This window comes from Onychostoma macrolepis, chromosome 09, assembly GCF_012432095.1.
Source record: "Onychostoma macrolepis isolate SWU-2019 chromosome 09, ASM1243209v1, whole genome shotgun sequence".
Lineage (NCBI taxonomy): Eukaryota > Metazoa > Chordata > Actinopteri > Cypriniformes > Cyprinidae > Onychostoma > Onychostoma macrolepis.
In genome coordinates this window covers 15,564,326-15,578,455 of record NC_081163.1, presented here as the reverse complement: position 1 = coordinate 15,578,455, position 14,130 = coordinate 15,564,326, and the positions used below count along the sequence as shown (strand labels likewise).

Genomic DNA, 14,130 nt, shown 5'->3' with positions numbered 1-14,130 from the left:
AGTCAAGAGCAGAGGCAAGGTCCGATGTGGTTTTTCAAGTTTGGAAACCCTTTCTCGAAGGCCGCTTATGTCGTCTTCGGTCTGGCCAATTCGGTTCTCAGCTTCGGTAAGTCTTTCAGCAAAGGAAGAGAAATCCTCTCTAACTTCTTTCACTGCTGCCAGAACATCCTTATATTGAGACAAAAATTCACTCTTCAGACTGTTTATAGCCGAAAGAATTACGCTGTTATCGGGAATTAGCAAAGGCGCCAACTTGTGCGGTATCTGCTTCAGGCATGGATCCTAGGTCATCCATAGCCGAATCCGTATTATCCTTTTTATCTCTTTTCCTTTGCGGTCGCGAAGACATGCTTAGTGTTTTGCAGAGAAAATATCAAAGAAGAAAACGAAGATTTTGGTTATCAGGGCTTGGCAATTATGGGAATTAACTGAGAGCGTTGAAAAGCGCGGCCGTTCAGCAACCCGACATAACCGGAAGTCTCTTGGACATCTTTTTGGTCCTGACGTATCAGAGGTGTTGGAAAAACACATGAAGCTGTCTGCGACTACCGAACAGCTAACACAGGTGCAACGTACCCCAAATTTTAGAATGCCTATACCACCTGCTTATCGCCGATACACACCTGCACAACCACGTTTCCGACAACCTTCTAGCCGACCTCAAGGTCAACAGAGGTTTCCGGGTTCTGATGAGGCCCAGATATGCCACCCTCGTGGGGGGTCCATGTCAACGCCCCCCCACAACTTCAAAAGGCCAGAAACGCTACGTGCCGGCCCCCCAAGTTCTCGGGTCTCATCCCAACAGTTGTGACAGACCCGATACGTTCTGCAGATCTCTCTCTCTCTCTCTCTCTCTCAAGGAAATTCTTTCCTTGTTGGAGAAGAGAGCAATAGAGAAGGTTCACCCCTTAGTTCAAAAAGAGATGGTTCCTAGTCTGGTTCCAAAACGAGACTAGATTTGAGAAGACTCAAGTTTCTAAAGAAGCTTCCGTTTCGCATGATGCGTGTGACCGATGTTCTTCGGTCAGTTGCAGAAAGGGATTGGTTCATGAGTGTAGACCTGACGGATGCATATTTCCATGTTCCGATTGCCATGTATCACAGGAAGTTTCTTCGCTTCTAGCCTCAGTTTCAAGAACAAGAGTTATCAGTTCAAAGTTTTACCCTTTGGCCTCTCACTAGCCCCTTGTGTGTTTATGAGATGTATAAAGGCTGCCCTGTCTTCCCTGTGGGCCCAGGGAGTGCCAATCCTACCATATCTGGACGACTGGCTGCTTTGTGCTCCGACGAAGGCCCAATCTGTGCACAATACACAGCTACTACTAGACCATGTGGTCAAGTTGGGTCTCTCAGTGAACAGGGCAAAGAGCTCTCTGTCCCCTGCACAATCCATCACGTTCATCGGGATGACTATCAATTCAGTCTCGGATGACAGATATCCTAAACCTCCTTGCCCAGTTTCGTCTGGGAGTGACTCTACAGTATGGAGTGTTCCTGAGGCTAGTCGGGATGCTAACAGCAGCCTCCTCCGTAATTCCCCTGGGATTACTCCATCTGCGACCCCAGCAAGTATGGAACAACCTTCTGCGGTTGGATTCATCTCACCATCGACATCGGTGGATTATAGTGACTTGCAGTTGCGTGCGTGTACTCCGCAAGTGGGCTTCCCTAACCTTTTTGACAGCAGGTGTGCCGTTAGGAATTGTCCCATCTCGTCGTGAAGTTGTAACAACCTACGCATCCCTCATGGGTTGGGGGGTGGTATGGAACCACAGAGGTATCAGTGGCAGATGGTCAAGGGACCAATCGATGGACCTCATCAACTTGTTGGAGATGCATGCAGTGTTTCTGGCCTTGAGACATTTCCTTCCGGTTCTAGCAGGCCGCCATGTGCTTATTCGATCAGACAATACGTCAACAGTTTTCAATCTGAATCACCAAGGGGTTATGAAGTTGGAGAGTTTGTTCCGGCTCACTCCCACGGTTTGCGTCGCTGAGGGCTGCTTATCTGCCAGGGGTAGTCAATCAGGTTGCAGATGCTCTATCCAGGAATTGGATACATGCAGGCGAGTGGAGGCTACACCCGGATGTAGTTCAGGGCATTATGGCGGGAGTTCGGTATGGTGGAAGTAGACCTGTTTGCTTCGAACACAACCCACTGCCCGTTGTGGTTTGCCCAGGTGGAAGCATCCAGTCCGTTAGGACAGGATGCAATTTCGTACGATTGGCCAGACTGCCTTCTGTATGCTTTCCCTCCAATTCCTCTGCTATGGGAGACACTTCACAGAATTACTCAGGGCAGACTCAGGGGTTCTGATAGCACCACGGTGGCTGTCCAAACCATGGTTTCCCTTGCTCCTAACATTGTTGGTGGGCAAACAGAGACAGATTCTGGTCAGGAGGGATTTGCTGTCCCAACTGGACAGTCGTATTTGGCATCCAGATCCAGCCCGCCTGCAGTTATGGGTGTGGCCTCTGGGACCAACTCCTTATTAGCAGACTGTGAGCCTTCGGTCATTCACACTATTCGTAATACAAGGGCGGCTTCTACAAGGAAGCTTTATGCCTACCGATGGAAATCTTTCTGTTAATGGTGTGCGACTCGTGATCTTGACCTTGAAAGTTTTAACTTTATTAAAAGGTCTTTTGGAAAGTGGCAACTTTGGAAACTAAGTGGTTACCCTTTGGCCCAATCCAGCTTTCCTCCCTAAGGTGCTGTTGCAATGGTTTGTTAACCAGTCTATTGAACTACGCTCCGTGGAGCCAACAGTCCCTGACCAATGTTCTCCACTCTTGTGAGAACGTAACATGTAACTACGACATGGCGTGAATGCAGCATTACTCACAGTTTTCTACATGTGATGCAACCACCTGCTCTGACTAACTAATGAGATAGCAACAGCATAATCTATTTAGAATAAAGGCGAATTCCAAACAGAAGTGAGCACCCCTATGCCCTACTCCCTTTCGAAGGGCAGAGCCCTTTTAAGTGAGTTCTTTGAAGGGTGTAGGGCATTACTGTCTCGTATAAGCGTTCGGAACTCCCTTGGCAAAGGGAATGTCTGACCAGATGTTACCTTGACAACGCTGCGCGTGCGTGCAGCATTCAGCGCTCCAACAGTTGTTGCAAATAAATATTTCTTCTTATTGTTATTTTTTTTTTATTTCAAATACTGTCTAATTGTGTACTATTTACTATTAAACTTTTTCAAACTAAAATCAAACTTAAATCATATTTCTATCACTGACGAAAATATTTTGTATTACATGAAAATAAAGACAAATTTAATTAGCTTATTCTACTTACATTTGTATGTAAAGTCAAAATAAACCTGAATTTTGCTTTAAAATGCATCGCAAGATCTCCTGAGTGAAGATCACATGATCACAAACGGAAATCACCTCCGTGAAGTGACCATCGCATGTTCCCTTCGCTAACGGACTTCTGGAAGAGCCCTTCGTGAAGGGATTAAGTTGTTCACTTTCGTTTGGAACGTCCCTACAAATGCCGTCCCCTTCCCGAAGTGCCCTTCAAGGGCGCAAAGAAGCCGTTCGGAATTCGCCCTAAGAACCTGCTGTTCAAATGGAATAGTCAAAACAAATTCTGACAGATGGCTAAAATTTATATATTTTTCTATTTTACAAAAATTGAGTGTTTAAAGGGGTCATATATAATGCCCATTTTTCACAAGTTGATATTATTCTTTAGAGTCTTAATGAAATGTCTGTAACATAGTTTGGTTAAAATTTCTCATTGGTAGTGTAAAAAACACCCTTTTTTACCCTGTCTAAAACAGATCTTTTCAGAGCAAGCTGTATTGTGTCATTTTCCTTTAAATGTTGCTGAGCTCTGCTGACCCCGCCCCACTCTGAGGGACTGTTTACTTTAGCTGCAATCATCGTGAAACTTGCTAATTAGCACATTATTAGGAAAGGCCATTTGCAAAGATTCATTTAAAAAACCTTGTACTCACTACTTCTGTAGGTGAAGCTGGATCACGAATGATTCACACGAACATAGATGCATTTAGGTCGATCAAGGGCGCATTCCCTTCAGAACCAAACGTAATCCTCTTCAGCCGCTCAGGTGACGGGAGTAAATGACTACTGCTATGTTCATTATTACATCCAGCAACAAAACACCTCAATCGCTTAAGAGTCATTCTTGTCTACATCTGCTCCGGCGGTGAAACAACTGATGACAGCTCACTCAGGGCGGGTCTGAGGTAAGACACCAGTGCAGTCTGTGCTGAAACGCTGCTGTCAATCAAACTATTGTGGGAAGGGCCTGTCTGTGTGACGTCACACTAAGATCGGCTTGATTTGAGAAAAGGGTTAAGATTTTAGTAGATAAAAAAAAAAAAATACACTGAGTGGATTTTTATCATTATAGGGTGGTTGTGTATTTCAGTTCAAACAACTTGTAAAAGTGCATGTAGCATTATATGACCCGTTTAATTTACCTTATTTAACAATACTGAAAAGGTATTAATTTAATCATAATTGTACCACGTTACTGTTACACTCTGTGTAGGAGAGATGACGGAGACGAGGATCAAAGGAATAGTCTTTATATATTCCAAAACAACGGGGTAATCCACAAGGAAACAGCAGAGACACACGAGCAAGACGATAGAGACCCGACAAACACAGACTGAACAGAATGGGGCTTAAATGCACAGGATAACGAGGGACAAACAGGTGCGGGGAATCAACTAATAATCAAAATAAACGAGGACAGGAACATGACCAAATAAGGACAAACAGGAACAGAAACAGGGGCCAAACACGACACAAAGGGGCTGTTTACACCTGGTCACTTCATGCGTTTTTTCTGATCAGATAGCTATCCGATCCTGAAAAGACCAGGTGTAAATGCCTTCCGAAACGCTTTCGAGACGGATATAAATCCGATCGCTCTAACCACTTCAGGAGGTGGTCTGGGCCCCATTCCAGTACGAAACTGGACAAGTGTAAATGCATCTGGTTGTTGAAACCACATATGCTAATTTTACTCCTCCCAAAATATTTAAATAATAAACGTGTGAGAGCGTTTTATAGGCTATATGGCATGTTATAGTCAGATATGACAGCGCTAATGCAACAAGCGTCACCGCGGATGAACCGAGTATCTCTTCAGCAAGCTGACACGCAAATAAGTCGCAGACGCACAACACAAAACATCTTCATTAAAAGTAGTGAGACTAACCTATCTTTCCAGTGCTGATGTCGCACTCTCTCTTGTTGCGGTCTCTGATATTGAAATTAGCTGATAATGAATAAAATCCAGCGCCTATGTATTGCTTTCATTCACGTGAACTCCGTTAAATTTGCATATAGCGCGGGAATTTAAGAACAGATTTATATCTGTTTTGCGAAGACACATATATGTGGCCAAGTGTAGATGGAAACGTTTTGAATACGCATGAAGTGACCAGGTGTAAACAGGCCCAAACAGTCCAGAATCCTGACAGTTACATTATTCCTTCAGGTATATATGGCATATTATAAGTTGACAAAAAAACAATCACACTTTTAATCAAAGATGGCCTCTGAGCCTTTTAAGTGGAGTAGCCAGAATGTATGTTTTCAGGGTGTCAAACAGTTTTTGAGGGTGTAGTAAAGTAAATATGCTACTGAAAAATATGGGGTCAGTAAGGTATTTTTCAAAAGAAATTAAAAAAAAAAAAAAAAAAAGACGAAAAATGTATCCCTGTTTCCACAAAAATATTGTCCAAAACAAATAAATAAAAAAAATGTTTTCAGTATTGAAACAAATTGGAAATATAATAAGAACAAATTGCATTTATTTTATTTATTGTAATTATCACAGTATTATTGTTTTACATTTCTGATCAAATAAATACATTGTTGAGCATAAAAGACTTAAAAAATATTTAAAAACATTGTAAGAACAGCAGTGTATTAATTCATCATATTTTTGATATTTTGATATTTTTGATAAAAATGCATTACTCAACCATTTTAATAATATAAAAAGTAACCATTTCTGTCTATTTTGCCCTTTCACACTCAAAGCTTGTGTTATGCATTTATAAATGTACCTCCTCCTTTTCATAGTGCACTTAATATCACACCTTTCAGTGTTTTATTACACATCACAAACATAGCAGATAGTAGAGCCTGAACTCCTGCCGTTACTTTATTTGCTTAAATTTCAAACCAATATCAAACCAAAAGTTCACTTGTATATACATAAAGCAGACTGACAGATAATTAACTTAGAACAGTCAATATTACGGTGGCCGAGAGAGCTCAACGCGTTGCAAATAGAAACAACACCTGCAAATTAAGAAAACAACTTGACAACACACGCGCTGCAAATACTCACAACACAACCAAATAAAGAAACGCACTGCAAATACTCACAAATAAAATGTGCTGCAAATAAAATTCTTTATTTGGTTGTGTTGTGAGCATTTGCAGTGTGTTTCTTTATTTGTTTGCGTTGTGAGCATTTACACCACCTGCTGTCAAACCGATGAAGATGTTTTCTTGATTTGCTGGTGCTTTTTCTATTTGCATGCGTTTTCTGAAGTTGCAGCATGTTGAGCTCTCTCGGCCACCGTACAATATACTGAGTGATGAACAAACAACAAACAACATATTCAAACAAACATCAGATGCTGTTTGAATCTGTTACACCAACTCTCAGTGAGCCAGGACAAAAAACAGATACTCGTATAATATTAGAATCAGATTCTGACACAATATGTTAAAACCTCCACATAATAAAGAGAGATTGTCATTGGAAAGAATGATGCTATTGTATGGGCAACAGTAGTATCAACTAATACAGCAGGTCTCACTGACGGTTTCAATTAACTGCATGGTGCAACAATCACACATCACATGGTTTTCTCAAACATGGCCTATTTTGCTTTTGTATTTCTTATCTAACCATCTCCCTGTAGTTGGTTTGCCCCACTTAAAGCTTTTGGTTTTGGCATCAGCATCTTGATTAGGTATTTCCGGCAGATGTATGCTCAATAATATCACTTATGTTGTTGAGTTGGCAAACTGCTAGTCACTTACCCATTAGAGCCCAATATGTTCATATCTTCAGTCCAGTTCAGCATATGTATGATGTTCACAGTCTAGAGAGAAATATGTAACAACATTAGATCACTTCTTTCTTTTGTCTAGTTATTTTTCTTTTATGATTCTTCATCTTTTTTCTATATGTTGTAATATGTCAGACAACACAGACCTCCAGAACAAATGAACACTAGATGGCGATAGTAAGCAAATAAAGACTTTTTTTTTATAGAGCATATAAAGATAAAAGCTTTACACATACAACCCTAGTTATCAACAAACATTTTGGCATGGATTACAAGCTCCAACCAAATCATTAAATGTATGATAAAATCTTAAGAACTCTTATAATGATAAACAAAATTATCACCTCAACTCAAAAACCACAATGGGCACCAAAGTGCTACACATGAAAAAAAAGAAAAAACAAATACATACAACCCAAATACATACAATTTACAGCACATTATTAAAAGCTAAAGAAAATAAATGCTTTTTTAACATCCTCTGAAATGACCCTAGAGTAGGAGATGTTTTTAAGGACAGCGGAAGCTCGTTCCATAGTTTAGGTGCTGCCACGGAAAAAGCTCTATCTCCTCTACATTTCAAGTGCGATCCAGGAACCGTGAGACACAGTTGATCCTTGGAGTGAAGAGATCTCAAAGGTTGATGTAGAATAATTAAATCAGAAACATACTCTGGTGCCAAACCATGGAGAGATTTGAAAACATATAACAGCACTTTATACTGGATTCTGTATCGAATCGGTAACCAATGTAATGAAGTCAACACAGGAGTAATATGGTCTCTTTTTTTGGTACCAGTTAAAAGCAGCTGAGTTCCGAACCAGCTGCAGGTGAGAGAGGGAGGCCTGACTCACCCCCAGATACAAAGCGTTGCAATAATCCAAACGAGAAGACACAAAGGCATGAACAACCTTCTCCAAATTACTGAGAGAGAGGATAGACTTCAACTTGGCTATATATCTAAGATAAAAAAAACTATTTTTAAACAACAGCATTTATTTGGCGATCGAGTTTGAGCTCCGAGTCAAAAATAAAGCCAAGGCTTTTCAAAAAGGAAAGTCACTCACCTCCCAAAAGGAATAGTCCAAAAAAGTCTACATGATATGAATAAAAAGTTTCCTAAGATCAGCTGAAGTGATTGTGGCTTTCAGTCATGTGACAGCTGTCGTCACACTCCTTTTAGATGCTGTCACTCATGTTTCAAAGCTTGTTTATGTGTGGCAGTCACAAAAAAGCTGTTTTTGTGCTCTTTATTTATTTATTTATTTTTATCAAAATGTATCTCACTAGAGGAATCCATATCTAAGATTGGATTTAACACATACAATATTTTATATCATCGTATATCATTTTTAAAAGTTTGTTTTATATTATTTTTTTTAAAAGAAACCACTTTTTTTATATCCAAATGAATTACTTTTTCATAAGAAGTCATTAATACCCTTCTTGTGTGTATGTTGCTATGTCTTACCTTGTCGCTAAATCTCTAGATTTGCTCCTGAGATCTGTACTATGTTTCTCTGCCATATGTGTTGGCTCAACACCCTGCCTCTGGCTGCTCCCCAGTTACACACACACACACACACACACTCACACTCACACACTCACACACTCACACACACACACACACACACACACACACACACACACACACACACACACACACACACACACACACACACACACACACACACACAGAGAGAGAGAGTCACTAAGCCCTACAGTCAGCACTAGCCCAGTTACATTGTTCAAGAGTGAAAAGGGGCCAGAAGCAACTCTTTGTTTCAATTGTATGCTTAGAGTAAAGGTCACTGCATGGCATCAATGTGCCTGTGTTTGTGCAATTTTGCAAATGTTCAAATAAATTCTATGTATGCATACTACGAATATTGTTGGCTCTGTGACAAATTGCTTGTTATGTTTAACATTTAAGTCACTTCAGATAAATAATAAATATTCTGGACAATGTATTATTTCAGTTATTGTGAGTACAGTTTTATTATAATGAGGATTTAATGTTGAATCACCCGATTCAGTGATTTTAGTTTTCAAAAATATAAAATAAATATAATAAACAATTATTTTAAAGTGTTTTAAATGATTTACATTGTCATTTAGCAGATGCTTTTATCCAAAGCGACTTACAAATGATTTAATGCTAAACTGATGTAATGTTTAACTGTGAGTTGGCATCAGTAAGATTTTTGTAATATTTTGAAAGACGTTTCCTGTGCGTTCACCCAAGCTGCATTTATCTGATTAGACATTTTACAATTTAAATGAAATGTTTTCATATATTTTAAAATGTAAGTTATTTCTTCTGAATTATCAGCAGCCATTACTCCATTACTCAGCGTCACATGATCTTTCAGAAATGATTCTAATTAGCCTAATTATTCTAGGCTGATTTGGTGCTTCTCGATGCATTTTTTCATGATTCTTTAATGCCTTTAACCGAATAGAACGTTCAAAACAGCATTTATGAAATAAAAATCTTAAATTATAAATGTCTTCGCTGTCACTTTTGATCAATTTAATGCACCCTTGCTAAATAAAAGTATTAATTTCTCTGTTTTTTAATGCAACTTATTGTAACGTATTAGAAAGTCTGGTGTTTTTTATAGAGGGGGTCCCTGTGTCTGTTGAGGTGGAAAGCGTTATGTTAGAGGAAAGTATCAGTGTCTGAACTCACCATGAACGAAACAAAACTCCACTTAACGCCATTCATGCCACGCTTGTGCTAAAGCTAAATCAGATTCTCCCTCTATTTCATTACCTCCTTATTCCACTTACTTAATTTAAATCGAGTTACAATATTCACACACAGTATTTCTGTTTTGGGCAGCAGTGAGAGTTTTGAGGGCCATGCTGGGCTCTTTGAAGGCATCCTTTGAGCATCAGAGAGGTGCTGACGGACCTGCTTTCACTGAGGTGTTAATTGTGTTAATCCACAGATGGCTCTGATGTTTGTCATATCTTTCCATCTTTCTTTCTTCTCGGTTTCTCTACCCTCCTCAAACACACAACCTCTCAGTCTTCTCAGTTCAACCCCTCTCCCTTTCTTCCCCTCTCTCTCTTAAATTTGAAGTGAGGTCTGGGTGGAAAACCTTTTTCACATGCTGCTGCTGCTGCTGCTGTCTGTGCCCTTGGGCTACAACACCATTAGCCCACAACATATGTGTTAGATTGAGCAGAGAGTTCTCCTGCCCTGGTCACAATCTTTTGTCTTTACCTCAATCTCTCTTTCCATCTCTCTCTGGGTCTAGCGGTGGAGTTCAGTTTGAAGAGCTAATGTTGTTTTTCTCTTTTCTGTCCTTTCGTTCCACATCTTTGTGAACCAAAACAGCGCCTACTGCTCGTCACAATATAGTCTCAAGATCAAAAACACCACCCTCTGTCTGTCAAACACAGTTTGAGTTTATCACACATGGATCTTCACCACACATTATTGAATGTATGACTGTGTTTATGCATGTATGAGAAAAAGAGGTCAAATTGTCAGATATTGTTAGAAAAAAAAGCTGTAGAAAAATGGATGATATCCTGTCAAAAATAGTAGTATCTTTTCCAGTTTATGCACATTTCTTTCAGCCCTACAACACAATGTACAAATGTTTGTATTTTTTAAGGGTAAAAGATTGTAAAAAAAAAACTGTAAAAACCTGTTAAATGGTTAATGATACATTTCCATGTAATAAACTGTAATAAAGCTAATGAGGCATTTAACTTAATTTTACAGAAGAATTTAGTTAAATTTACAGTTTTTGTACGTGAAACAGAACAAGTAATCTTGTGAATGTGAATTGACATTTCCAAAATTCCCTGTATGACACTTCACATTTGATGGTTTTTCATCTTAGTTTTTTTTATTAGTTATACATTAGGAATTTATGCTACATGTTACATTAATGTTTAGTGCATTATTTCAGTGTCATGTGTGTTACTGTGATTGTGTTTGTATGACACTGTGCATTTTCTATATTAATATACACTTCTGATGAACTTTGATTCATCAGCTTTCTCTTTCCCACCTGTGTTTTTATGGTGGTACATTATAAAGAGAAAAAACAGATTTTAGTACTTCAATATGTTTTTTCACAGATTTTTTTAAAAAGTACACAATGAAGCATTTTTTTTTTGCAATGCAAAATTCAAAATATGGCTAAAACATCTGGCAAAGACACTAGACCATATTTTCACATACTTTTCTTAGAATGTATGTTTCAATCTCTGAATTAAGCATTTACTGTAGTAATAGAATCATTTTACTGTATGAGACTTCATAATACAATCTTCATGTGCTAACTGTGGCGTCTGGGATTTCTAGTCTCTGCCACTTCACTGTCTGAGAATTCATAGGATGTGGGACCAAATTTGCTAATAAAACCCCTCCTATTTCTCTTAATTTGTCAATGTCATCCTCTGTCACCCTAATGTCATTATTTCTCTGAATCTTTCTTTCTGTTTCTTTGTAGACTGGAGACGGCTCATAAATCTGGAGTTGAGATTGATTGATGGATATATAATTGTCTGGTGTTTTTGCATGTGAGAGGAGACAGAAACGTGGGGGAAAGTGCACACTCAGCACAGTTTACATTGATGATTCACTCCAACACACTGCTTATTCCAACTTATTTTGAAGATAAATGGATTACAGTCATGGAAATCAATGGAAAAATCCCATCAAAACTGATACTTTGATGGTTTAAAATGTGAGGACCCTGCATGCAGTATAACATTTGGGGAATTTCATTACATCTTACAGATCTAGACTAGTTAACTTTTGTGTATTCACTGTCTGAACAGTGAGTGTTGTTACAGCTAGATAGCTATAAAATCTAAAATAGTGCGTTACATCTTGTGCCAAATTTGAAGTTACTATTATAATTAATGGTTGTTTGATTTTACAATTAGCAGATTATGGTTCATACGGTTAGAAAATGCACATACAAACTATTTAACATTATTAATAATTAATTTTAAATAGTTAACGTCAGACTGTAATATTGTATTCTGCTTTGTCATAAACATGTTTAATAACCTATAGTCCAGCAACTCTTTAAAATGTTTGGGTGTACTAATATGGAATAATTCATGCACAGATAATCTTGAGTTAATGTGTGACTCATTAAATAAAGTCATATATTAATTGCTTTTAATTAAACGTGTCATCATGGATTCATTCCCTATCAACACTCCAAATATTCCATATCGCTAATATTAACTATAGCATAAGTTAATTTCATTACCACAATGGGTTGAAGCCATGCATTTCAACTCCCACCCGTCTGTTTTAATGAATCAAAAAGTAAAATAAAATAGTATTTTCATTGTTTTTTTTGACCCATGTAACTTTCTATTCTAATAAATAAGCTTAATACATTAATTCTTCATTATCTCAAGATAATTTTTTTGCATTAATTGCATGGAATAATGCATATTAATGCACCCATATTGTAAAGTGTTAACTATGTTTGTTTAAAACTTTGTACAGCACATTTACATTTTTTTTTAATTACTGTAAGACTCTGTTTAGAAAATGTTTTAATGATGAGTAATTATGGTGGTTTAGAACTCTGGATAGCTCAGAACAAGGGCTTTTTATCAGGATTTAACATGCTTGCATGGTTCTTATTGCATTTAAATATTTTTATTTGAATATTAAGTTTGTCTTGCACAGGAAACTTCTGTTGTACATGATCAGTCACTTAATTTTTACTGACTTCTTTAAATTGAGTAGTTCTGTAAACAGGTATCAGAAGAATTTTGCATCTCAACTCTTAAATTCGCTGTTTAATTGCACATTTATGAAGTCATATAAACACCACCCAACATTCTAACAAACTGCATCAAAGTCAATTAATATGAGAACCACCCCAATGCCCCAAATCTCACCCATAACCTTGGATCAATTTCATATAAATGTTTCTCCTTATTGTTATGGCCCAGTTAATTATCATCCATCCAAGAAGCAAGATGAGTTCAAGCACCTTGATTACGCAAAACTAGGTGAAATCAAGACTATTTGTTTGATCAAATGTGCTCATTTTCCCTGCTAAAAAAATCAAACACTCGAAACAGAGAATGGAAAAATTGAGTGCTCTCATTTAGATTCAGCTGCTATGCTGATTAATCTGGAAAGGATCCTTTGGGTCATTTAAACTAGTGTTGGGTTCCAGTATGGCTGGAGTAGTAAAAACGAGAATGAGGTCAGACTGACTTCTCTTGCTAGGACGCTCCTCTTCTGTCCTGTGAAGGACCTCAGTCTCAGTGTCTACATTTAATCAACTGTGTGTGTGCTCAGCTACAATTATGCAGTTATGCAAATTACCATATAGTTTGTCCAGCTGGAAGCATCAAGTATGCCTTTTTTCCATAGTTTGTGTCTGCCTCATGTCCACCTTAAAATGGATTTCTTTCTTTCATATCTTTGACTAGTTGCTTCATAGTATAACCGTTGAACAAATAAGGGATAATTTATAATCAGTCGGTCATTATCACAAATAAAAAAAATGTTATTGAGGTGCATTATAGGATTGAATGAGTGACAGACTGACTGATCGATAATGTCCACTATGGTTTCAGACAGCATTACAAATGTGTGTCCCCTAAAATAAGGGTATATGGGTGATTTTGGACACAGTGGTGTGATACGACAGACATGAGAGCAGCGCCGGTTTTAGATAATTATGGAGAAGCAGACTGATGTACAGCACGGACATGGACAACAGTGAATTTTAGGGAATATCAGAATCAATTATTGCAGTCAGACATGAACTGAATTAATTCTGAACAACATGTTACACCTTGTTCAGCTGTATTTCTAAAGTTCCATGTTCATTTAAAAATACATTTAAAACATTTGTACTAGCATTTTTTGTGGTGTCAGTAAATCTCAATGATACTAAAATAACACTGCTACAGCAAACAGCGAAACGATAAAAAAAAAAAAAATACAGTATAATAATAAAAAATAAAATAATAACAACTAGTTTTATGATGTGAATATGCCTAACTGTAGTCTGTGAAATAGGTCAATAATGTC

At 38.1% G+C, this 14,130-nt stretch overlaps 1 protein-coding gene across 1 annotated transcript in view; it reads right to left on the bottom strand.

The window, feature by feature from the left end:
• The window catches only part of hao2 (hydroxyacid oxidase 2 (long chain)), a 42,029-nt gene that overhangs the window by 23,650 nt on the left and 4,249 nt on the right, over nt 1-14,130 (bottom strand). Inside the window, exon 2 of the mRNA XM_058786680.1 lies at nt 7,057-7,118. Coding sequence (XP_058642663.1) covers nt 7,057-7,100 — 44 coding nt within the window. The 5' untranslated portion in view covers nt 7,101-7,118. The remainder of the gene's footprint in view (nt 1-7,056; nt 7,119-14,130) is intronic.